Source organism: Canis lupus, chromosome X, assembly GCF_011100685.1.
Source record: "Canis lupus familiaris isolate Mischka breed German Shepherd chromosome X, alternate assembly UU_Cfam_GSD_1.0, whole genome shotgun sequence".
In the NCBI taxonomy this organism is placed as follows: Eukaryota; Metazoa; Chordata; class Mammalia; order Carnivora; family Canidae; genus Canis; species Canis lupus.
In genome coordinates, this window is record NC_049260.1 from 3,364,482 (window position 1) to 3,390,787 (window position 26,306).

The 26,306-nt window shown below is 42.6% G+C and overlaps 2 protein-coding genes and 1 long non-coding RNA gene across 15 annotated transcripts in view; 2 read left to right on the plus strand and 1 right to left on the minus strand.

The window, feature by feature from the left end:
• The window catches only part of LOC102151409, a 35,467-nt gene extending 31,065 nt beyond the window's left edge, over positions 1-4,402 (plus strand). Inside the window, exon 6 of the long non-coding RNA XR_005386081.1 lies at positions 4,247-4,402. This is a non-coding gene — a long non-coding RNA (uncharacterized LOC102151409). The remainder of the gene's footprint in view (positions 1-4,246) is intronic.
• Positions 4,403-4,450: 48 nt separating this feature from the next.
• Positions 4,451-10,067, plus strand: LOC111094730. Of its 2 annotated transcripts, XM_038586752.1 has the most exons (3): positions 4,451-4,514; positions 7,565-7,671; positions 9,304-10,067. In XM_038586752.1, the coding sequence occupies exon 3, from the start codon at positions 9,401-9,403 to the stop codon at positions 10,064-10,066; it is 666 nt and encodes a 221-aa protein (XP_038442680.1). In that variant the 5' UTR covers positions 4,451-4,514; positions 7,565-7,671; positions 9,304-9,400; the 3' UTR covers position 10,067. The 2 variants fall into 2 exon arrangements, with proteins under 2 accessions (XP_038442680.1, XP_038442681.1); XM_038586753.1 differs by lacking the exon at positions 4,451-4,514 and having other exon boundaries at positions 7,496-7,671.
• Positions 10,068-12,589: 2,522 nt separating this feature from the next.
• Positions 12,590-26,306, minus strand: part of NLGN4X (neuroligin 4 X-linked) — a 353,807-nt gene continuing 340,090 nt past the window's right edge. For all 12 annotated transcript variants that reach the window (XM_038586740.1, XM_038586745.1, XM_038586743.1 and 9 more), the window contains 2 exons: positions 24,996-25,785; positions 12,590-16,361 (listed from right to left, as the gene is read on the minus strand). In XM_038586740.1, coding sequence (XP_038442668.1) covers positions 15,512-16,361; positions 24,996-25,785 — 1,640 coding nt within the window. In that variant the 3' untranslated portion in view covers positions 12,590-15,511. The remainder of the gene's footprint in view (positions 16,362-24,995; positions 25,786-26,306) is intronic.

Genomic DNA, 26,306 nt, shown 5'->3' on the forward strand with positions numbered 1-26,306 from the left:
AGGAAAAGAAGAACCAACAAAGGCCAACGTCTGCAGAAGGAAGGAGTAATAGAGGTTAGAGCAGACACAAATGACATGGAGAACAGGAAAAAAAATAGAAAAAGATCAATGAGACTGAGTTGTTTTTTTAAAAAAGAATAAGATAAATAAAAATGGAGATATTTTAAAAAGATGCCGCTGAAACCAACCATATCATAGTATCCTACTGTGAACGATGGTCTTCCAAAGCATCAGAACATCTACGAAGAGGAGTTAGGAAGCTCCTAGAAGCACACAAACCTACCAAGCTTGCATCATGAAGAAACAGAAAATCTCTGCAGACCAACACATGGTACAGAATGAATCAGGAGTGAAAAAAAACTCCCAAGGAAGAGAAGCTCAAGACTGGATGCCTTCGGTGGTCAATTCTGTTAAGCAGGTAAGAATTACCGCCCATCCTGTCCCATTCCCACAACCGAGGAGGAGAGAACGTGTCCAAACTCATGTTTGACACATGGGTGTCCACCCTGACAAGCCTCCCCGGCCCCCAGGGAGCTCCGGACACCTGCAGAGCCCCGCTGAGCTGTGCAGTCGCATGGCCCAGTCGCTATTCTGCTGAAACCAGTAGCTTCTCAGCTGGTTTACGGGAATCTCTCGATCTGTCCCCAGGACGCCAAGGTCATAGACCGGGTTGCTGTGCACACGTATGATGTCACCTTTCAACTTCCACTCTCTGTGCCCATGCCCTTCACTCAGGACTTCCTTCCGCTCTTAGAAAGGTCCTCACCTCCTCTTCTGTAGACACCCGCCTCCTCCTTGACTTCTTCCCATGCTTCAAGATTCGGGCCCCAAGCGGGCCATCACCTGCTCCTGGGCAGTTCTCATCCGAGCGTGTACCCCCTGCACCTGCTTTATTTTGTCACCCCATCCCATCCCTTCCAGAAGTGCCGTTCTTTCCCCTTATTCCCGTTGTTGACTTTCTGAGCTAAGACGTCAGCTCCTCTCTTGGAAACGGGGCGCGTCTCAGAAGCGAGCAGGAAATCAGGCACATAAAAATCACTGAATAAATATGCCCTGAATAGACCAATTTTAAGAACGGGCTTTCGGGACAAACCATTTAGCACTTCAGGACGTTAAGTCTCCTGAGCTGTAAAAATAAGAACGTGTCATAAAGGATCAGCAGTGTGAATATATTCGAACACAGTACGGAATCACTTTAGCGGTGCCATGAAATGTATTTCATGGTAAAATAGAATTTCGAGTGAAATTTCCAGTGGAAAAGTGTCATAGAAACTTGGCACTGGAGCTTTTACGGATCATGACGTTACATACGATGCAAAACTCTTGTCCCAATCGAGGGCCTCACATCCTATACTTCGCTTCATGTTGAGAATGATAAATTCGTGTGCATATTCCTCTTGTCATCATTTTTTGGAAATAATTACATTTTCCTAAAACCGATGTTACCAGTATCGAATATCATAATTCCCCACTTGTCTGAAAGGAGTGGAAATGTCTCCAGTTTGAGATGCTGCAAATTCCCAGGGTAATATTTTGGAGATTTTTTTTTTTTTTTTTTGGATTCTGTGAACACCAGGGACTCTTCATCTTTAGCTCCAGCTCCACCATCTCGCGGCGGGGCTGGGTGAGCAGGATGGTGCCCGGTGCCCTACGGCAGCTCTGCCCAGGACTGATGGGAAGCCTCGTCCCTCACCTGGCTGCGTCTGCAGGTTGTCAGCCTGGTCTCTAGGCCACGCCACCAGCCATCCCGGTCTCTTGACACAGAGCGGATAGCACCACCTGCTGGGCCACGCACGTGGGTTCGCAGCACACACTGCATTTGTCTCCCTCCCCTTGGGAAAAATATTTTGCTCTATCATGGGGAGTAGACAGGTGCAGAAAAATAGGAACACCTAAATATATCGATAGGATTTGCATCATTTATATGGCTGTGATGACCCTAAAAATCACATGAGGAAGAAAGGAAAAAATCTCTCGGTGATGTGTCCAAGGTAAGCACAGGGGCTGGAAATGGAAACCAGTGTGACATGACAGCGAGGTCTCTCACCTCTCATGAATTTCGGTCTCTCGGTGGGAGAAGACGTGAACAGAGCTTGGGGTTATCGTCCGATTTTCTTCTAATGACGCCTCTTTCAAAGCACTCTGATCAACGTCATAGCAGGGATTTGTCACCACATAACATGTATATACACATACACATCTGTGTCTATGGGAACGTAGGGTAAAATTCACACGTGTATATTATAAATTATATAATTATATATTATAAATCATATAATATATAATAAATTATATAATTACAAATTATAATATACATTTATTTATATGTATTACATAAAAAGAAATGTGACAAATACGCAGTGTTATGTTTTGCAGATGCTGCAAACACACACGTCTTCTTAACCATACATAATATAGTCCGTGTGTTTGTGTGGACGTCCTTAGACAGTAAAACTATTTTCTAAAGCAAGAAGCAGAGCTGGCCTTTGGTTGTCCTCCAAAAGCTGATAGAGATGTACATCCAACTGCACCGGGGAAAGTTGACCTCGATACTATAACCATTTTACATTTGCACGTAACGGCTTTTATGTTTCTGGCACAACAACATGAAAATGAGACAATTGCCACACTGGATATGCACTCGTCTCTAACCCAACATTTGTTCTGTCTACGATGGAGGCATAACGCCATGATCCATTGTTCTCTAACCCGGTGCTAATATTAACACACTAACCACGCGTCCCAAGGAGCTTCTTTAATCTTACCTGCGTAGGTTGACATCACTTTGAAATTAAGGACAAAGCTTGTGCTTGTCCTAAGGTCATTCAAGTAGTTTATGAAAAGTAAAAATTTATCCTCAAATACTATGTGTAACATTTACAGGAGTAAATCAGAAAAATATATATACAATTGTTACATTTCAAAAGAAAAGTTTCTATGCCCTACAGGCCTTTTCTCTTCCCGTTACAATTAGTTACAAGTGTATATAAGTAGATGGTGTACATGTGCAGGTGTATGTCGTGTATAGTGTATATGGTACAATGTATAAAATTGTATATACAGTATATGCTATATGTATGTGATATTGTATATATCATATATACTATGTGTATTCAATATTGACTATATCATATATACTTCTTTTTTTGTTTTATTTTTAAAGATTTTATTTATTTATTCATGAGAGACAGAGAGAGAGAGAGGCAGAGACACAGGCAGAGGGAGAAGCAGGCTCCACGCAGGGAGCCCGACATGCTACTCGATCCCAGGATCATTATAATATGATGTATGTCATGTGTTATGGTGTATATATACTATATACGTCATTATTTGTATGCAACCATAAATGTATTTATTTTATTTTTTAAAAAAACATTTGTATAGTTCTTACTCTGTGCTAGCTTCTGGTTCTTGACATATATTAACTCATTTCATCTTCAACAACTCCATATGGAGGGTAAAATTATTATTCCCATTTTACAGATGTAGAAATTGAGGTTCTAAGAAATTAATAAATATTAATTAAATTAAATATTTGCCCCAAGGCCAAGAAAGTCAATAAGCAGAAGAGTCAGGACTTAAACCGTGGCAATCTGTCTCCTATTTTGTACTCTGTATATATACAATATATTTAGCCATGAGGGCACCTGGGTGGCTCAGTGGTTAAGCATCTGCCTTTGGATCAGGGCGTGACCCCAGGGTCCTGGGATCAAGTCCCACATCGGGCTCCCTGCATGGAGCCTGCTTCTCCCTCTGCCTGTGTCTCTGCCTCTTTCTGTCTCTCATGAATAAATAAATGAAATCTTTAAAAAAGCCCAATATATTTAGCCATAATAAAATTTTATATATGTAATTATATACATATAAATATATAGTTATGTAGATATAAATATATAAACACAATATATATAGCAATAATAAACATATATGTAATTAAATATAAATATTTAAATACTATATATGGATAATAAAATTATCTATACTTATATATGTAACATAAATAAATTATATATAATAATAAAATTGTCTATGATCTATATTTAACAGCCAGTATAATACTAGGATGTGCATGTGTATATATACACACAAACACATACACTCACCACTGGACATGAATATATATTAAGACTTGCTACTGATCAAAAATTTTTAGGAAAATTTCCAATAACTGTGCTCCACAAAAATCTTGGGGAATTGCCAACATCATACATTTTTCAATGTTATCCATTCTTTTTATCTTCCAAAGGACGTTACTAGGATTCCAACATCCCAAGAAGGCATCTGTGTGAGCGTATGTGTGTGGTCATCATGTGGATGCCATTCTAGCAGCTCCTCTTCACCACCACCATTTCCTGCTCTTTTTGTTTGTTTGTTTTGTTTTTGAATATTTAATTTATTTATTCATGAGAGACACAGAGAGAGAGGCAGAGACACAGGCAGAGGGAGAAGCAGGCTCCATGCAGGGAGCCCAACGCGGGACTCAATCTCAGGATCATGCCCTGAGCCGAAGGCAGGTACGCAACCACCTGGGAGCCACCCAGGGCCCCATCTCCTGCTTCTTTTAACATCAGACCCATCATGTCTGAGACACCTCCACCTGCTAACTGCAGCTTTCTCTTTGCTTTAGCTCCTCCCCTATATACAGTTCAGCATGGTTTCCTAAACCTTCTCATGTTCTCTTGTCCCCTATGGGGTATCCTCAGGTCCCTCACATGGTGTCTTCCCCCAGGTGAGATAAGCAAGCACAGTCTTCTGTTTCTCGTGTACCCGCCCAGGACCCAGTGGTGTGCTAGCTACGAAGAAGCCAAGTGAGGAGAGGAAAATGAAAACCACACAAGGCCAGGTTGACAGGCAGAGTTGCTAGAAGCCAGCAAGACAGAGTGGCCACTTTCTTCAAATATGGTCTAGGAACAAACTTGAGAAAGAATCACATTATCCAGGAGCCTTTGAGATTTATAGGAGTCTATAATAAATGCTCAAATCTGCAATTTTGTTTTATCTTTAAGTGGACCGGGGGAGCAGGCAGGTCTAACACTATCCTTGTTAGCAGATAAATGCATGGAAATTAAGTGGCTTGTCTGAAGTCACTTGACCTTCATTCAGCCAGAGCATGAGAAAACTCTAGGTCACTTGCTTCTGGCCCACGGCTCCTGGGTGTTTCACTCATATTGAAACTCATGCTTTGCAGGTTAATTAACAGAAATATAAGTCTTTGCCCTGGCAGGTTGAGTGTAGATTTATTTTCATTGTTGAAAAAGGAAAAGGGCTTTTATTTCACTTATTGATGTATCTCTTGTGACCATGCATTGATAAAAAACTATCCTCCGGTGTTGCCTTTATTTACAATTCTGCAAAAAAAATGTTCGGGGTCTTAACATTGTCGTTAATCTTTAAAATATCTTTAAAAAGACCAGTGAGACCATGAGTTAGTATCATCATCCATTGCAACCAAGAAACACAGCAAATATGCTCCCCGTCTTTGGATTTTTCATGTAGAGCTCGACTGTCAGTAAGGGGTCAATGAGAAGCTACATTTTTTTTTCTTTTTTTCCCCCCTGATTGGCACATTAAGGATCATACTGTCTCTCCCTTCTGCAGCAGCGGACAGGCTAGCCGCTGATTTTCAACCGAAAACATGCATAATAAAAAGGTACATTCTGCAAAGCCATAGTTTTGCAGAAGGACGTATTATTTCATATGATTCCGTCAACTGATGCTCGATACCATATTTTCTTTGCAGCAGACTGGAACAAACACATGATTTCTTTTTCCCCCATTAAAATCTCAGAGGTGCTTGTCCTGACCAGAAACTACATTACGGTTTCTCTTTGGCACACTACGTTAGAGAGTGTTGTTGACAAATGTCCATTCCAATAAATCAACAGCCCCCTCCAATCTGATCCCTCCAGTTGGAAGACGCCTTGCCGGTCCCAGTTGGACTTGTTATAGCCCAGAACAAGGGGCAGAAGCTACCGTGCTTCCCTGTCATTTTGATGCACCCTGGGTCTTATAGGGGAATCTTCAAAAATGTAGGTTAAAACACAATAGGGTTCCTGAAAAATCTACGAGAATGCCTCACATGAAGCTTGCTTCTGAGGCGATTTTGCTATTATTGTTCAAAAGGAAATAAAGATGGGATGTGTTTGGGGGTGAAGACGGAGCACGTGAAGCACCCAGAATAGAGACGTACGCTTGGCTTTGGTGGAAACAGAATATTTAGCAAGAAAGAGTCCCCATGAGAGGTCAAAAAGAAGGGGTGTTGAGCGAATCAGAGGCGCAAAGGACCCCCGATATCCACTTATTTCTAATTTCCTCGCTTACAACCTTCATCCGAGCTCATGATGATAATCTTAATAAAGAGCTTCAGCCACCCTGCAGCTGAGATAAAGCCTAGGGGAAGGCGGGATCGTGGGATGTAGAAACGCCAAAAAAAGGTGGGTGGGCCGTAAACAACTGTTGTGTTTACAACAATGTTTGTCTTTGGTTTTGGAGGTTATCCCAAGGAAAAGGGACGTGGAGACAAGAATTCCTGCGCTCAGAACAGGAAAGTTTAATTAGAAATGTGCCCTTTTCAGAGCCTTCGCTCTCTCTGCTTCATCCGTCCTTCTCCCCAGGCTCTTTGTTTTTTTCCCCCAAATCTGTGTTGTGTTGCCTTTGATTTCATGTTGCTGAGCATGTGCCCAAACCATACCTGGTGTGTCGGTTGAAGCGATCGCTGTGATATTTGCTTATATTGATTCTATCCTGGGCTCATATAATGAACGTCAGGCTTCTGATGCTTATTGATAGACATACTGCATGATATCATTCCAGCATCTCTCTCAGTGGTAGCGGGCAACAGAGCACATCACGGGAAGTGAGAGAATTAAACATGATGTGCTTTATGGTTTGTTGATGGGACGGGAATCCATATTCTGGGACTCTTGGCTCCAAGGTGCCTACAATTTCTACTCTACTATCCATCCCCCCCGCTCCCCCGCGAAATCTCGCCTTCAAAGTTCCCATGACGACAAAGGCAAATGCAGAATTTAATTTTCATGGCTAACAAGGGAAAGCCATCGTTCCTCTAATGTGCCCTCAACACCAACCAGGGTAGCATAATTTTGAAGTCGCACATCATTTCTTAGACTACTGTTTTTTTCTTTTTCTTTTTCTTTTTTTTTTTTTTTTATAAAAGGAACATTACCGTGTTTCTAGCGCACACAGATCACCCAACACTCAGATACTTTGGCAAAGAGTTTTGCAGACAGGACGTCAATTGCTATTTCCCCTGGTCACCCCCCATAACCAATTGAAAATGCAATGCTTCAGCTCTCCACGTCACACAATATCTAAACTAACAGAGAGGCACGTCTTAAAATATCAGTCTGTGCCTTATTTCTGCTAGCGGGTCACATACATGTATCTGCGGTTCGAAAGGGATTTGGAAGAACAAGATTAAAACATGGGCTTTGTTGCGTTGTATTTAGGTCTGTGATAAAAAGTGTGGCTGATGGGCACCAATGGTAACCAGATGTCCTGCTAATTTCTTTTTCTTTTTCTTTTTCTTTTTTTCTTTTTGCAGGACTATGCCGGCTCCTGGGATTGGGCCTCTGTCACAGTCTGGAATGCTCTTCCAGGGAAGGAGCTCCCAAAACGGGCACATGGGGTTGATGTCTGCACTCACAGGAGGTAATGGAGCTGTTCTTGGATGCTGCACGTATGTGGAAAGTGGGGGTTCCCCGTGCACTGCCAAGGGGACACCTCAGTCCACTGGGGCTCATGGTGTTATGATAATAACTCCTATTTCACGAGGCACGTGCTGAAGCCACACCCTGTAGGTCACCAGCACACCTGGCTTTGAACGGGCTTCTCTGTCCTTCCTGGGCCTTCAAACGTGGCTTCTTCCAAAAACGGGTGTTTGCAACGCATTTGGGAAACACCTACGGCAGGTCGCGTTTCCTCCTTCTGAGGTTATAAATCACTTACACCGTTTCCCTGTGTCACTCCGGCTCCTTCATGTTCTCTTACCTTCATAGGCCGCGTTTCGTGTTCTGTAGTCATCCATTCGGGGGAGATGCAGCCACGGCAGGTGTCTAAAAATATTAGCTCAGCAAAATGAGATCCCAATGATTAATGGCACGAAAGGAACCTAAAATTGTAAGACAGTGGGTGAAACTGATAAATTACGTTTTTTTTTTTTTCAATAAAGCAACACTCTACAAAATTGTATACACATCTGAATGTGTGTGTGTAAGTGGGGGCAGGGTGCATATGCAGGGCCGTGTCCATGGGAAAAGAATTCTAAAATTTAAACCTATCCTCAGGGCAGAAAGAGAGAGAGAGGTGATGGGAATGTGTTTTCTTCTTTTATATCTTCCAAAATCCCTACAGGAGACACATATTTCTCTACTAACCGGGTACATTAGAGAATAGAGAAGCACCCGAGAGCAAAACAGATCTTACCGCTGAAGCTTTATAATGCTTCCCATATTTGCAATTAGGTATCATCTGATTTCCCACTTTTTTAAGATTTTATTTTTTATTTATTTATTAGGTATCATCTGATTTCCCACTTTTTTTTTAAGATTTTATTTTTTATTTATTTGAGAGAGCAAGAGACAGAGCACGAGCAAGGAGGAGAGGGAGAAGCAGGCTCCCCGATGAGCAGGGAGCCCAAGGCGGAGCTCAATCCCAGGACCCTGTAATCATGACCTGAGCCCAAGGCAGATGCTTCACCCACTGAGCCACCCAGACGCCCCTAATTTCCCATTTTTTTAAGAGAAATCTTCAGGGGTGTGTATGGTTGTCCCCATCTCCTTCCTACATCAACGGAGGCACTGGGCTCCCAGCTTAGAAGGAAAGGCTTAGAAGATTTTTCTTTTCAGAGCTTCTGCCCACTGGAGCCCCCACTCATTTTTCCCCACCCCCCAGAAGCTCCAAGCCACTCGTATTAGGAGCCACCGACCTCAGACGACAGTAGGAAGACTTTGCTTTGCTACATTCCACCTCTTCCAGCCGCTGCTTCTGCGCTTTGGCCAAACGTCTAAGAACAGGCGGGCTCCCCATGTTCCCGAAAGCCCTTGCATTGAGAAAACACAACTATTTGTAGGTTTTCCAAGTATGCGGATGGTCACTTTATAAAACGGTAGAGTCATAACAGACCTCTCCCTAGAGGTCTATATCCCTATATCCATTTCTTGGTCCCTGTATCCATTTCTTAAAATACAATCATGACAGTCTATGGAGAAATCATTGCTTTGGCTTCTTTAGGAGAGACTAGATCTATGATTTTTTTATTTTTTTTATTTTTTTTCTAATCAGATGGCCCAGAAGAGGGGACATGATGGATGAGAGCATTATTAGGAAGTTCTGAGAAGGAAAAAAGAGCCCTGCCATCTGACTGCTTCAAACTAGTCTGATGAATGGCTCACTCATGGTGGGCCCCCCTAAAAGTGACCCAAGATCTGCATTTATTCCACTTTCTTGGCTGATGCCAAGCGTCGACCGGCTCCGTTCCTCTCACTTCCCGCCTAAAACTTATCAACCTGAAATTATCCCAAAAGCAACCAACCCAGAACACCTTCTTGCTCCCTGCAGCTGCCCTGAAGCCGCTCAAGGTAAGGCCACGTGCTTGTCTAGGCCGTGCGAGCTCCTCACTCACCCAGATGGCTCACTCTTCTCGCACGCATGCCCTGCATTTGCCGCAAAGGACCAAACTCAGGTTGGACGACGGAAGGGCCCCGGCCTGGCTGGCGGCGGTGCTTGCTCAGTGCTGGAGCGTACAGCTGTAGGCCGGCTCTCACTCCTGGCCCCGAGAGGGTGGTCGTATTGCACTTCTCGGATTCCTCTAGCTCCCCAGGAACAGCGTGCCCTGCCCCGCGGGGAACCCGTGCTGGTGACCATCGTGGCTACATCTGGAGCGAGCACCCTAACAGTTGGGAAGCAGCAGGATCTCCACCAGGTTGAGAGGTTGTTGGCAATGGGAAGACTCCAGCCCACACATGCCCGGCAGAAACAGACTCTGCACCCTAGCCCGGCATCCAGCATGTTCCCTGAAATGGCACTGCTCGGGGGATGCTATTAAATATGACAAATATGTTCACACCACGTCTGTGCAATCTTTTGCGGCCTCTCGCTTGGAATCAGGACAGTGTGCAACCTGTGTGCCTTGTGATTTGGGGCGTATGATGACCTTGACGCTGTTCCCCACACCTTTCCCAAAGACACCTTCTGTTTTCCAGCCATGACAATAAAGCTCTGGCTCCCCAAACTTCCTGTCTTCTCAGTTGGAAGGTGTACAGTTGACCTCCCCGAGCCCTCACCACCACCGTTTCGTTCACATGGACGCCCACCCATACTTGCAGACATGTGGTTTGGTGGTGCTTCCTAGAGAATGCTCGCCAGTCCCGGCAGATGGGGTGAAGGGGGTGTGTCTACACTCCTACTGGCGCGGTGGGGACCATGTCCAGAGCCTACTGACATTCTGTCCCTGTACTTCCCTGACTTCCATGCCTGGTTCTAGGATGGAAAGAGTGTTTCCTTTCGTTTCTAATGCTGCCCCCAGCACACGGCCTGGGGCCATGGAGATGCTGGGTAAAAGGTTCCCTGAGTGAATAAATGGGTGAGTGTTTCAGTCGAATGAGTGAATGCATACATTGTTTGCCATTTTCCAAGTCAGGGTGGTCAAGAATGTATGCAATGGTGGAAAAGACAGTGACTCCTCATCTACCTAACATTTGCTAAAGATTCAATACTATCATATTAGAGGTTTTTTTTTTCCCTTTTTTTTTTAATTTTTTATTTATTTATGATAGGCACACAGTGAGAGAGAGAGAGAGGCAGAGACACAGGCAGAGGGAGAAGCAGGCTCCATGCATCGGGAGCCCGACGTGGGACTCGATCCCGGGTCTCCAGGATCGCGCCCTGGGCCAAAGGCAGGCGCTAAACCCCTGCGCCACCCAGGAATCCCATATTAGAGGTTTTTAAAATTTTTTTTCAATTTTGAATCCATGGAAATGGCATTTCCATTAAATATATATTGATGTTATATATGCATATATGTATGTATGAGAACATTATATTTTCACATATATGATAAATGTAATATATACACATATGCAATATATAAAATATGTATGTAAATATATAAAAATCAAAATTCTATAATCTGTGATATATGTAAAGTATATAAATTACAGATTATAACATATAGTTATATACACTATCATGCATAAATTATATAAATTACATAAATCACAGATTATAGCATATGTTACATATTATCATATATAAATTATATGAATTACAGATAATATATATTATATATCAATCATAAATTGCAGATTATATAACGTGGTATAGAATATATCTTTATATATTTTATGTATATATTAAGTATATTTATATATAATATATAAATTTATTTCCTGTACTTTAAATTTAATAAAAGTAATATATATTTTACTTTATATAACTATATAATTATCAATAATACAATCACTGTTTTTATATATCATATAGATATGTTTATATATCTTTATATATGTAAATATATTTCTAATTATATTGTTATATAATTATATAATAGACTATATTATCATATATTAATATTGTGTATCTTATATGCATTAATAATTTAATATTTTCATATATTTTATTATAATTATGTTATAATTATATATTAATTATGATTATATTATCATAATATTACATATTATAATCATTAATTCTATTAATTAATTATAATTAATATAGTATATTAAATGTCATTAAGTTATTAATGTATACAAGATGCATATTAATATTAATCATATTAAATCCCATGCTGTTTGCCTCATACTCGGCCAGTGACCTGAATCAACATATAAAAATATTCAGAATTCAAATGCAGCAAACAGTCATGGGATTTGCTGGGGTTCTTTATGTGATAATTGGCTAATTCATGATGCACTTGGGTTAGAAATTCCTGCTGTCTTCCTTACTGGTGGAACTAGGGCTTGCAAGCGCACTATCTTGCTTGGTACCGATGCTCTGCTGTCTAGTGTCTAAGAGCTTCTGACTCTCAACGTCCTCCACTTTCAAGAAGGGGTAATACAGGTGCTTGGCCCTGGGGGCTCTTGTGAGCGGCGAACAAACAAGATAAGAGATGGCCAGATGCATCGTGAGGACTTGGCAAATTTGCTCTCCCTGGCATGGTGGTGATTTTCTGCCTCTTGAGACCTACTCAGAATTTCTTGCTGTCACTTGAAGATTTACTCAACTAAGGCTCTTTGGAAGCTGTAGGGCATGATTATGTCAAACGCTAATGCCAAACCCAGCACCGTAAGAATGAACGGGCAGTGGCAGCAGTAATGAGTCCAAGTGTTCCAATTCGGGCACATTCAGCGAACATGGTCATCATCCAGGGCTTCCCAGGCAGGACCTCCCCTGTGGTGGCACGAAAATCATGAGCCAGGAAGAACAGTAAGAAACCAATCCATTACCAGTCGAGTGTGTCCATTTGTGTCTGATGTACCACTGAGCTTTTCAAATGAAAAGGGCAGTCAGAGGGCGAAAAAAAAAAAAGTAAATAAAATAGGCCACCTACAACAAAAGAACGGACGCGTAATTATTTGCACAAAGCATTAGAAAATACTGTGATATTTTATTATTAAAAATGCTGCTGAAAAGTTTATACATATGTGTCCAGCCATATATATCTTCTATCATTACTTAAGGCAAAATCAAAAACAAAATCGCAAAATAATAACCCAAGAAACCATTAAACCCTGCGTGCCTGTGAAGGTCAAGAATAAAAGCCTAGGAAAGTTTTTTTTTTTTTGTGGTTTTTTTTTTTACTTATTTTTTCCTCATTTTTTTTTCTCTTTTTTCTCTTTTTTATAGATAGCAAGTATATTTTATTCTCATAGAACTCTATGAAGATTCTATAACTTCTTTCCATGTAGAAATAAGATATTTAAGGTGTATTAAATTTCTTTTGATCATATCCTCTGTAAAAGCTAAAGTTATTCACTTAACAAGAACTCTTTTTTTTTTTTCCTTATCCAAATGTCACAAGCCTGACACATTAGTGTGCATATTGCTAGCAGAAGACAATTGGAAATACTAAACAAATATTGGAATTCACATTACAAACATACCGGACCCACACTGATGCCAAGCATCACTTCCCATGTAGTTTTATGGAGAGAGCCTATTTGCTGGAGCCCAGCTGGGGCAAATACATAGCTTGCAGAAATGACCTGACGATAGCTTCAGAAAGTGATGGTTTGGGGACAAAACTCGTATCCGTGACACCTGTAGCTAGCTGCAGGAGAGGAGTGTGGTTTCACCATGTGCAAAGTCGGGATTAGCATATTTCACATACGTATATACAGAGAACCACTCTCAAATTTAAACCCAGATGAACGACAGAATCTGATTGTGTAGACGTCTATGCATGTCTAAGGACTGTCCTTGTCTAGAGAGGGCAAGTGGTCGGACACGTTGATGTAGATCACTACGGTTTTGTTCCGTGTAGGGGTTCAGTAGGCAAAGGCTGCTCCTTTTAGGGCTGGGGTTGAGGGGGATGGAGGGGAGGGGGGCAAGGACGTCGGACTATTTTTGTGGAGAATCCTCACCTTAGCAATGACTTTCAAGCCTGGGTTTCCAAAATAACCACGGTCAAGCCCAGAGACGGTTATTTTCTAATATCTTTGGCTGCTATTTCGTGATGTCACAATAATTCTTGAAAGACAAAATACAAGCAGGGCTACGTTTTCCTTCCACTTTGTGGCACTCAGACTCTTCCTTTGGGGGAACCGAAAGGACACTGGGAGCAGGGGAAGGTGCTGGAGGGCAGATCTCTGGTCCCCAGCTCGCCAGTTGCGAATGGGTGAATGATTTCCGTATCTCACCTCGACAGCGAGAGCTATGCTAACTTCCCGGAAAACTCAAGCACTTTTTAAATCACGTTCTGTCTTTTCCTGTGGGTTTCTATTCTGTCTGCCACGGTCACTGCTCAGTGACTGAGACACAAGTCCACGAAAAGCCGTTACTTTCAGACAAGCGTATGTTGCATCCGGTAAATGACATAAAGAATAAAGGGGGAAGAAAAAAATCTTGCTTACGGATAAATAAGGGACTTAGTGCTTGGATTAAGAAGAAGGAAAGACGCATGCCGTCCTTCCCTCTGATTAGCTAATCTAAGCAGGTAGGCCGCCCGCCTTCGCCTTCTGCAGCTGCTGCGGAACAGTGAGCCGTATTTACTCGGCAGGGCACAGCCCCACCAAAGGCAAGCTTTCTTCGCTTTTTGGCAGGACCCTGGGGTGGGAAGCAACTCTCCCTGAACATATTCAAAGAACCACAACCACAGACCGAGGTCTGTATTTTGTTTTCGCTGCAGTCGCTCTGTGCGTGCGTGTTCCTAATTCCACGAGCTTTTAAACAGACTCCACGCCGGGGATCCATCCTGGTGTTGCAACTTCATGAAGGGTGACCCGGGGAAATAAAAGTTTATTCTAAAACAACGGTCTCCTAAGGATGCTGTCGCATGCACTTGTGAAACCCGTCAAAGGGGGAGGGGGGAAGGAGCCCCACCGCACACAGACAGTCTGGGTCCGCTGTGTGACACCACACATCCTCCTACAAACGCAACGCGTTAGAAAAGCCCCATGTCTTCGCTTACCACGGGTAATTAAGAAGAAAACCCTCCTGTGTCCGGGAGGAAACAGAGGTGAATGACTAATGTATATATATATTTATATACATACAGACCACAATGGAAATCACAAACTTGCTAAAAGCTCTTTCAAACTCAAAACACCAATAAAAGCTTTTTTTGTTGTTGTTGGTCGGGTTTTTTTTTTTTTTTTTTCCTCTGTGTGTGTGTTTGTTTAAACTCACAGCTATATACATTTTTTTTTTTTTTACAAAGTTTCTTAAATATAGTCCAGGCTGGCAAAACATCTCTTTGCACGGAACTATACGTACGTTACTACATAGTCAGCTCTTTTAATAATAAAATCCTACTTTTCCTTCTCTCTGGATTACAGCTCCGTATGCTGGGTAAAAGCCCACACAGACTCTTTCTTTCCTCCAGTAGAGCCATCCGTCGTATGGCACATAAAGAACTTTTTTTTGTTTTGTTTTTCGATTGTAATTTAAAAAAAAAATTTTTTTTTTTTTGTAGGCGTCCCTGGCTGAGTTCCCAAAGTGTCAGCTTCTGTTGTTACATTGGAAACATCCAGGTCCTTTGTAGACGGCGACGTCCTAGTCACGCTAAGCATTCGCGGGCGAGATGGAGATGTTAAAGCCGTGACGTAACAGCAATGTATACTTTTCACATTTCATAGGGTCAGAAGTTGATCTCGTAATACTGGGAAATGCCAATGGGATGGGTCCACAGGGACACGATGGCCGCCCTGTAGCTTTTTTGTTTTTTGTCCTAAGTCAGTGGGATGACAAACATTCCTCGTGTGGAGATGCTACTTCTCTCTTTCTCCCTCTGTCCAGCGGGCAGGAGCAGAGGCAGGGGATGGGAACCGCAAAGCTATACCCTAGTGGTCGAGTGTCCGTGGGGGAGATTTGTACTGTTTTGTCCTCCGCTGAAAGTGTTGAACGTGTGCAAAGGCTGCATCCCCGTCAGTGTGTTTGGAATCATGGTGATGGTGTTTGGTGTCATGAGCGGGATGTCATCCGGAGACCGGCGCAGCGTAAGGGTGTAGTCTGGAGGACAGGTGAGCCTCAGCGTGTCGTGAGCCTGCAGGGATTCACACTCATGGTCGTGCTCCAGCTGCTTCATCTGCAGCGACATGATCTCCTCGTTCTGGATGTGAGCAATATCGTTGGTCGTGTTTCTCTGGGGGCTGGGGCGCCTGTGCGTCTCGTGGCGTCTCTTGTCCTTCTTGTAGTACAGAGCCGCAAATGCCAAAATGTTGAGGAAAAGCAGGGAGGCCCCCACGGCGATGGTGACACTCAGTTCGGTGGAATAATCCCGTTTGGTTTCGATGAGGACGGTGGTGTCCTCAGGCCCTGTCTTATGAGGGTCCTTGGAGTGTTTGGGGTTGTTAGCGGGAGTGATGGCTGGGCGTTTGGTGGTGGGCCATATCTTGGCGGGAGACCGCCGGGTTCCATAGGGAAAGGAGGTCATGTCAGGAGGAGGGACCTTTGTGGTTGTTGAGACGTACTGGAATATCTCATTCAGGTTGTGCAGGTGTGGAACCAGTTCCAGCCAGAAAGCCACCTTGGTGGCTCGGTAGTGATCCCTCACTCTGGGCTTCAGGCCGATATGCAGATAGAGCTGGTCTTTGGGGTTATACTTGGACCAGGCCACTTCCTCAAAGCGATTGGGTTTTGTGTGGATGAACTTGGTATCCTGAGGCACAGGCTGATTTGGGTCACTGGGGACAGAAGGAAGAAAAAAAAAGAGAAAGAAGGTCACGCTCTTCGACATGTGGCAAGTAAATCTCTCCATCAAATAAAACAGGGAATTATAACCAGCTAATCACATGTTTATTGATCAGCACCAAGTACCCCAGTAACAACAGACACGTTCTGCTTCAATCCAAACATGGCTGCCATTTTGTCTTTAATATCCCCTCTTCCCATTATTTTATTTTTTTTTATTTTTTTTATTTTTTTATTTTTTTTAAATTTTTATTTATTTACAATAGTCACAGAGAGAGAGAGAGAGAGAGAGGCAGAGACACAGGCAGAGGGAGAAGCAGGCTCCAAGCACCGGGAGCCTGACGTGGGATTCGATCCCGGGTCTCCAGGATCGCGCCCTGGGCCAAAGGCAGGTGCCAAACCGCTGCGCCACCCAGGGATCCCTCTTCCCATTATTTTAAAATTAATTCCTTATGGCAAAGTTATGGCATTTTCATAGCATCTGTACTTTTTTTCTTTAAATGCATCAAATGATCTTTAACAATGAAAAAGTGAAAAAGAATGGGTGTTATACGGAAATTTTTCAGTATTCCAAGTTTAGCTACTTTTGAGGCATAAATTCCCAACCGAAGGTGTTTTGGCCATACAGAAACATTAGGCAATGTCTGGAGACATTTGTGGTTGTCATGGATGGAGGGTGGTGCCGTGAGTGGGTAGAGGGTCCAGTGTGCACAAGAGCACCCCCCACACAAGGAAGTCTCTTGTCACAAATGTCAATAGTATTGAGGTCGAGAAATCCTGATTTAGAAGCAATTATTTAAAAAGCAGGCATGCTCTTTACTTTTCAAGAGTGGCTTTAAAAAAAAAAGGATTTTATTTATTTATTAATGAGAGACACAGATAGAGAGGCAGAGACACAGGCAGACGGAGAAGCAGGCTCCCCACAGGGAGCCCAACATGGGACTCGATCCCAGAACTGGGATCATACCCTGAGCCCAACCACTGAGCCACCCAGGCATCCCTCAAGTGTGGCTTCTGAGGTGATGAATACATATTGCAGTTTAAATAACTAAAATGTATGTTAAAAATTCATTAAAAATAGGCCTTGTAATGGCAAAATGTGAGGAAATAGTAATATGCATCATATGTGTGCTCTCTATTTGAAAGAGGAATATTCCTGTACCTGAAAACCTTTTGAAGACTGAGCCACATAAAGATCAAACATCACTCCATTAATTCTAAGAATTCTGATAAGATCGCGCTTTCAGATATGATCAAGTTAACGTGCTGAGAGGAAGTAATACTCGGTGCCAGAAATTGAGGGTTTCTGTAGATGTTAAGTGTGCCGGGCCACCTTTGAACCCAAGAATTGTCTTATTATTCACGTAAGTGGGCCCAGGTAGGATAGAGAATCATGACCATTAAAGGATAATCCACAAAAGATTGTACTTTAAACATCCTTACCCCCAACTTTTTTAATATAACAACTTCCCAAAATATCACATTATTTATCCTATTTGTTTTTAGGATTGGTAGAGCCAAGTGTAAAGACAAACTCCATCTTCGTGTTTATTTGTTTTGAAAATTTTGAGCTTATGCACAGTGAAATGTCACCTAGTGGATGGTACTCAACATTTAGGCATCATGTACAGGCCAGACGAACTGGGACTTGCACACCCAGATGTACTGCCCTGGGTGCTGGAACTTCTACTTTCCAGGCAACAACTTCCTGGCAGCACGTACAAAGTTACCAAAGCCACCACCTACCAGCTCACATGCCAGAAGACTGTAGGAGCAGAAAGCTCTACGTCGAGATCCCAAGTGCACATACATGACCATGCGATGCGCACGATGCAAACATATAGTAACCACCAGTGCAGTGTTTGCTGAAGGAAGGATTTTTGCCCTCAGTCTGAGGCTGTCAAAATCATTTCCCTGCATTATGCTCTGCAACCCTCCCTCTTTACAGCTGTGAAATCTTGGGCAAACTGTTAGGCCTCTCTTGGCCTGTCTTCATCTATAGATGGGGTGAGAATATTGGGATTAGAAGTCAGTGATGGAGGTTAAATGACCCCTGCAAAGTGTAGGGCAAATAGGGAGAGCTTAATAAATATTATCCCCTTCTGCCAATATGTAAAGTAGAATATCTAAAACTGGCTTCGGGAGAGAGGACTATAAAGTAATATACTGTAATACCCATGGCACATCTAGTATATAGCGCATGCCATGGGAAGGTACACTGTATACCACGCTATATACGGTACACTGTGCTCTGTACGTAGGATTTACTGTACGCACAGTATGTATGGTTTATTACATTTGTATATTGCATATTATAAATCATAGCACATGCACTTTGTTATATATTGTCCATAGTATACGTTGTATAGAACTCTACTGTAAACCACAGTATACCTGGTATAGTACGTCTGTATATTGCATACATCACACGTCATGGCACACGCAATCCATACGGTCTATAGCATACGTTGTATAAAACTCTACTGTGTACCGCAGTGTATCTGGTATACTATGTATATTGCATACATCACACATCATGTCACATGCAATCCATACTGTCTACAGTATACGTTGTATAAAACTCTACTGTATACCACAGTATATCTGGTATATGTATACATTGTACACATTATAAATCATAGCATATATAATATATACCATCTATAATATACATTGGATAAAACTCTATACCACAGTATATGTGGTATACTGTATTTGCATATTATATATGTTATCAATCATAGCATATGCAATGATTATGCTATGCATATAGCATATGCAATGTCTATAGTACCCGTTGTATAAAAGTATACCTTATACCACAGTGTATTATATGCTGTGTATAGTATATACTGTATACTATAGTATATAGTATGTTGTGTATAGTATCCCAGCATCCCAGCATATATAGTATGTTGTGTATAGTATACATTGAATAAAATTATACTTATACCACAATATATTATATATTATATATAGTGTGTTGTACACCACAGCATACACATAGTAGTGCATGTAGCATATATTCTATACCACAGTATACATGGAATATTGCATATTATATATAATATATACTCTATAAAAGTACACTGTATAGTATATTCCATATGAAAATATATCGTATACCATAATATACACTGCATAAAATGTCCTGTATCTCTATATATGATATATACATATATATATAACACATAAGAAAAAAATAAATTTTACCTGTTAACTGAATACACACTAACTGCAGTGATTTTATTTTACTAATGGGTCAAGGAAATAAAACATAAAATTATAGGTCCTACAGCCATGAGTTTTCTTAATCATGTGTTCATTTATAAGCGTTAATATATTTGAAAATAAACTGTTTATCTCTTATTTAAAAAATCTTACGTTTCATAAAAATGTTGGCTTCAACATAGCACCTCATGCTTCTTTTATTCTAGTCTTCTGGAATAAATTTGTGAAAGAATTCCTGTTTAACTGGAATCTGCCATGGAAATATTTGTCATCAATTGTTATTGTTCTAAAAGCAAGGAAAGGTGGTAAGGATTCCTGCTATTTTTCCATTGATCTGATTTCACTGAATTGGTTCTATTAGCTGTGTGGACCTTTTATTAAGCAGAGGGCATCTAGGAAAGAGAGTGTTCTGTTCATGTTGGATATTGGACTATTTTTGATGAAATTCGGTGTGCATTTGAAAGGTAAAGAAACACATTTATTTTGTTCTCAAAGAATAGAGCAGAGGATTTTGAAAATCCAGATAAGTAAGCTTTAGGCTGATACAATCTATCTATTAAAGTTCTTGGAGATGCACAGTCAGAAGCCTTAACCCAAGATAAACTCACAGAGCTTATGAAAGTCCATCATTTTTCTTGTCAAACACTCCAAAGACAGCAAGACCCCTGAGTGCAATATCAGTGTCTTGTTTCCTAGACTTGACTTCCGCATGCAGCATGTTTTAATTTCCATGAGTAAAATTAAAGATCATAATGATTAAGGAGAGAAAGAAACGGATGTGTCTTCCCTGCCTTGTAAAAACCCCAATGCGTATCTGCATCCACATTCCCCAGCACCTGAAACACACATTTTCACCTGTCACAATTTATTTGAGGCATCATTTTGGCATTGGACAGTCAAGTGCATTTCTAAGCTCTTGTGATCCATTTTATTTGCTAGAGTTAGGCACTGTGGGTTCTTCAGAAAATATCAGTACACTTTCTGAGAGGGTCCTTTTGGTGGTATAAGATCCTCCTTACACCTACCATAAGGTACTAGCTGACTATTTGTTGTTAGACCTCTAAGAAGACTACCCTAGGCACCAAGAAAATGTGTTCAATGACACATCCCCACCTGCACACCAGGTAGAGATGTTCATTCATTCAGCTTAAAATGCTTCCTGGCGATAAACGTCATTTGAACACCAGACATGGGCTACAGATCTCCCTAAGTCACCGCCCTAAGAGCCTCTTGCTTTTTGCAAAGGTTGAGTACCAATTCCCCATAGGATACCAACAAAATCCAAAGTCACGGCGTCTGATGCAGACTTACACTAACATCCTGAGAACGATCAAATCATTGAAATCTCTGTTGGCTGCATCTGCCGTGCCAGAGCTATCTTTCCATTCTCTCAACTCTAATACCATTGAAGTAAGCATCATGGACAATGCAGCATTTGGTTGGGCAGAGTGCTGCTTGTTGCAATGTGTTCTATTGAGACCACGCATTCCTTGGTGCGGCCTTTATTGGCACTTCTTCCCACGAAGAGCTCAAACCAAATCACTGTTTGATCCATGGATTCTATGGACCAGTTGGGTCTCGTATTCCCAAAGAGATTTTCGATGACACATGTTAATTCTTCCTATAATTTATTTTATAAGTTTTACTTTTTCCTTGATGTTACTTCCCTCTTATCAAAACTTTCCACATCAGCTTTATTTGTAGACTAGTACTTCATGTCTGCCCTGTGTTTTTTGTTAGGTTTTGGTTTGGGTTTTTTGTTTGTTTTTTTTGTTTTGTTTGTTTTGTTTTGTTTTGTTTTGTTTTCCAGCATTGTTTTGGGTGCAACTTCTAGCCTGGATCATGGAAACAGCCTCCTAGCTAGGAAGAAGTCTCCTCCCTCCCTCTTACATGCCTATTCCCAACCTTACTTTTCTGTGATCAACAACAAAGTTGGCTACCGAGTAATATATATGTTTAAACCTAGACATAAGGTCACAGCTGTTGAGCTCTGGGTAGTACAAAAGAAGCACGGGTGTACACTTGCCTTGCCTGCTGCATGAGCGATAAGGACACCAGTGTGCTGCCTGAAAGGTACGGAAGATTGGAGGCAACACCAATGATAATGGAGATGCATGTCCTGATGCCATGTACTCCTCTCTCTGTAGCAACGTGCTGTGATAGGGGGATGGCGAGATACTCTTATAACGCAGCTCCTGCTTCTCTAGTGCTTACAGGGGGCAGTTGATGGTCCTCTGGGTATTCCATCATGGTCTGTGTATCATGGCCTGAGTCCAGAGTTCAGCACCGCCCCTCACACAGTTGCATCAGACATGGTTTATCCTATGCTGTTCCCTTATAGGCACCATTTTGGCTCATCTTCCTCCGCACCACTGAAGTGGTCTCCCGGGGACAAGGAAATACTCCCCTACCCAGGATTTACTGCATCCCTGCCCGACTTAAGTAAAGAACTAGCAATCACCTCTTAAGACTTTGCCATATATTGACAAACACCTCAATGGGTGGACTGCGTATCCACTCAAGCCTCCGTTTTCTTGCTAAACCCGTGGCTATGGAAATGTTCTCACCTACTGACACTGCAAAATGGTACTCTGCATTTCACGTTGGAGGAAGTTCTTCCTCTAACAATGATTTCTATCATTTCAATGACCTTTCCAGATGAATGAAGGAAACTCACTGCATTAATATCCCCAAGTCTTATTTCAGCTGTGATCCGCATGCACTGCAGAAGCAAAAATCAGCTCCTGTTTGGATCCAGCCCAGATCCTTTAGACCGACATCCAAAGCTCCCCATCGTCTCTTTCTCATTCGCTTGGCGAGAGCTTGACTCTCACTCAAGTTCTAGACTCCACTCAGAGGAGAGCTGTTCTTCTCAGCTCTTCTGTTCACTCTTTCTCCATGTGTTCTATCTGCTTTAGCACCTTCATCAAAGCCAAAAGCACCCTGAGCACCTCCCACGAGTGGCCACATGCATGTCTTAGGCCAGTGCTGAATCCCAGGCTGCTTTACAGCTCCGTGTCTATGCTCCCCATATGTGAGGCATGAACTACAGACATGAGGCACAGAGATCTTAGGAACCAAAGTTAGGGCATGAAAAAGCCCTCAATACCAAAATGTTGCAGTATTTTTAATCCTGGCTCAGTCTTTGATAGGTCTTGGTGAAAATGTCCATTTGGCGCTAGGAGCTCTTTCCCATTGCGTGACACTAATTAATTTCCTTTATCTTTTCTCTTTCTTTTTTAAACCTCACGAGATCATCAGCCTCAGAGCCTTTGGCAAGGCAAGAGGAGCTAATGAGAATTTAATGGCTTTGTTTGGATTTTACCATGTTTTTTAATGGTTCAGTTACACTGGTGATGAATGAGAGTAGCTTCCCATTTAAGAAAATCATATGAACTTCATTCCCAAACACATTAAGGGAAGAAAGTATGTGGTTTTAACTAAGGTAAGTAACAATGAAGTGTTTAGATATTAGGTAAAGAGTGCTATGAGTGGGTGCCAGTGTAGCGAATGGGCATGACCATCATTTGGGAAATGGCCGTGTGAGTCTTTCTGCTTCAAGAATGTGACACTTTGCTAGAAAAGGTACCACGTATCTGAGTTCAAAGACACAACTGGGCTGATGGGTTGAACTGTTCCCCCCTCAACCAAATATAGGCTGAAGGGCTAACCTCTAGTCCCTCGGGATGTGACCTTATTTGAAAATAGGCTCATCGCAGATGGAATCAGTGAAGATAGGATGGAGCAGGTTGGACTTCTACGCCATTATGACCAATGTCCTAATAAGAAGATGGCCATCTAAAGACAGAGACACGTAGGGAGACCGCCACGGATGCAGATGCAGGAACTGGAGCGATGTAGCTAGAAGCAAGCAACGCCAAAGGGAGCCCGCCACCCAGAAGGAGCCAGGAAGGAGCACAAAACCTTCCCCCAGAGGTTTTAGAGGGAGCTGGGTTCTGTCAACACCCTCATTCTGGACTTCTAGCGTCCAAACTGTGCGACAATAAATGTCTGTGGTTTTAATCCACACCGTTTGTGGCACACAGTTACAGCAGCCCTAGGAATATTATAATAATATAATAAACAAGGATTATGTAAAAATACTTGTTGACTTGCCCCAGTTGTCTCCTTATCTGTACATTCTCTCTCGTCCATGTGAGCCTTTCTCAGACCAAAGTCATAAAATCTGGCAGTTCAATGTGGGTATCCACACAGTACACGTGGCACTCTATAAGGGCGCCATACTTCCCCTAAGACCACAAAATATTCTGAAGCCAGTTGCCACCCAATCAATGTTGGGAATCAATGTAAAGAATGATACCGGCTAGAGCCCTAACTAAGCATGGGAGCCCTCGGCATCCCCACGTCCTGTCTCTACAGGTGCGTGGGAGTCAGGCAGTGCTGGGCTGTCACAGCCGGGGGTGCCTCCTTCCGACTCCTGGCATGTCCCGGGGAGGCTTACCAACCCTCGGCACTGTGGGCATCTCTGATTTATTCACCAACCCTCGGAGCTGTGGGCATCTCTAATTTCAATTCAGCGCAAGAGGCTCAAGGTTAATGACAGAGTTACACGCAGGTAGAACAGAATGATAGCTCATTAATTTCCACAATTACGCCATTAGACAAGAGAAAAACAAAAAGATGCTGTGATGTTTGCAGCTGTCTGAAATGTTGGGGAGTCTCTTATTGTTTGCAGGGATGCTGCTCAATAGGACATGGGTGGGACCTGTTGTATGTGTGGCTCTTGTATATTTCCTACTATATTTGGCCAACAAATTTCCCCTTTGAGGTATATTATATATATATATTTATATACACGCACATATATATGAAATATGTGTTTATTTATGAAATAAACATGTGTGACAAATTTAAATGAATGAGTATATTTGTAAATATATTTAGGAATAAATCCGATAAGTGTAGAGAAACCCTATACATTCATACATATGTATGTGTGAATATACAGTATATACACACATGCATAGTGCTTGTTAGATATATTATGAGATCGATTTTATCCTCTTGGCTACACAATAAGCACAATTTGCCACGTGGCACGTGGGTTTTGATAACTCTACAATTTATCAAAGAAGACAAGGTCCTAAGTCGACTTGAAATTCTGGGACCAGCATCCAGTAGAGTTGCCGTATATGTCTCAACCCTGAAGCAGCAGGTGGGAAGCAGACTTTTTAGTAATGCAACTAGCACAGGAGTAAAAATCTGGCGATGCAAAGCAATTGAGGCATGAGGACAAACGAGGCCCCCCCGTCACCGTGTGTGTGAGTGTGTGCATGCCAGCATGGTCTGCGGCACTGACTCACGGGAGCAACACTCGTACGGAGGGATCGGACACACTAGAAGAGCGATAAGAAGCCCACGTGGGAAGCACATACCCAGTTTTGGCGAAGTTGGTCCAGTAGGTCATGACCACCGCGCTGAGCATGACGTCGTTCTTGGAGAAGTTACAGCTGAAGAGTTCAGTAGGGCCGATCATGGGGATCCCAAAAACATAGGGCACTTCGTCGCCATGGGCTGAGTCCGCCCAGCTGGGCTTCATTTCACTTTGGCAGTGGTGGTAGAAGGCGTAGAAATAAGTGGGAGAGCCATACTGAGCGTGCAGGTCGGCGGTGGCCACCGCAGGGGCCACCCACTGGTGGTCAGTGAACAGAGCCACCAGGGTTTTCCGACGCGTTTCCGGGTTTTCCTTGTCAGCCCAGTCTGTGTACATGAACTTGATGGTCTCCCGCAACGTGTCTTTCCCCTCTGGGTAGCCGTAAAGGTTGTCCACAAAGTTGGACACGGAGAAGTCGAAGTCGTTGGGCGTCACGCCGTCCTCGTTGTCCACGATGCCATCGACAAACTTGAGGCCCTCCCCCTGGTTGACGCCGAGCATGATGTCATAATTCAGGAACTCGCCCTGCTCCATCAGGATCTGAGGGTCATCCGGGATGACATCGCCGTCGATGACGGGGCCGAAGGAAATGTGGTACGTGGCCGGGGTGATGGTCTGCTGAATGAGCTCCTTATAGTTCTTATTCCGAAGACACTCCACCATGTCCGTGGTATCCAGCATGTTGCAGCCGACCTTATCTGCCAATATCCGAGTGTACTTGGCAGGCTGGTAGTTCACTGCCCAGCTGGACAGGGCGGTCCCGCTCTGGATGATCGCCTTCTGGAACAGACCTGCAGGTGCAAAGTTGTAGACATGCAAATGAAAACCCGAAAGACAGAAAAGCAGCTTTTACTTAGCAAAGAAGGCTCTGATTGTCTTCCGGCCATGTGAATTTCTGGGTACAGTGGCATTCAGCTCTTTCAGGATTTTTTTTTTTTTTTTACTCGTTTCCATCCCTTTCTCTCCCCCTCCCCCTCCTGCTGGACTTTGGTTTTCCGCGATACTCTTCACACACACGCACACACATACACACAGGGTTTAAGAAAATGAAACTGCATTTACAATTTAGCTGCAGTGGTAAAAAAAAAAAAATCGTGCAATCCATTTATCCTTCCACAATTTCATGTAGTGTTGGCATCCCCATCCCCACATGCTGTAAATAAAGCCTCTCAGAGTTATCACCTCCCGCATTCCTTAAAAAATACGCTTTGCGCCAAGAAGACGTCAAAGACCGTTTTGCCTCCCTTGCAAAAGCAGGTACCACTTCATTATGGGGGAAAAAGCATCCACTAAAATCAATTCCAGAGTATCA

Bases quoted from the DNA above. Each gene is read 5' to 3' on its own strand.
- LOC111094730 (XM_038586752.1), top strand. From the start codon at position 9,401: ATGAATGGCTCACTCATGGTGGGCCCCCCTAAAAGTGACCCAAGATCT.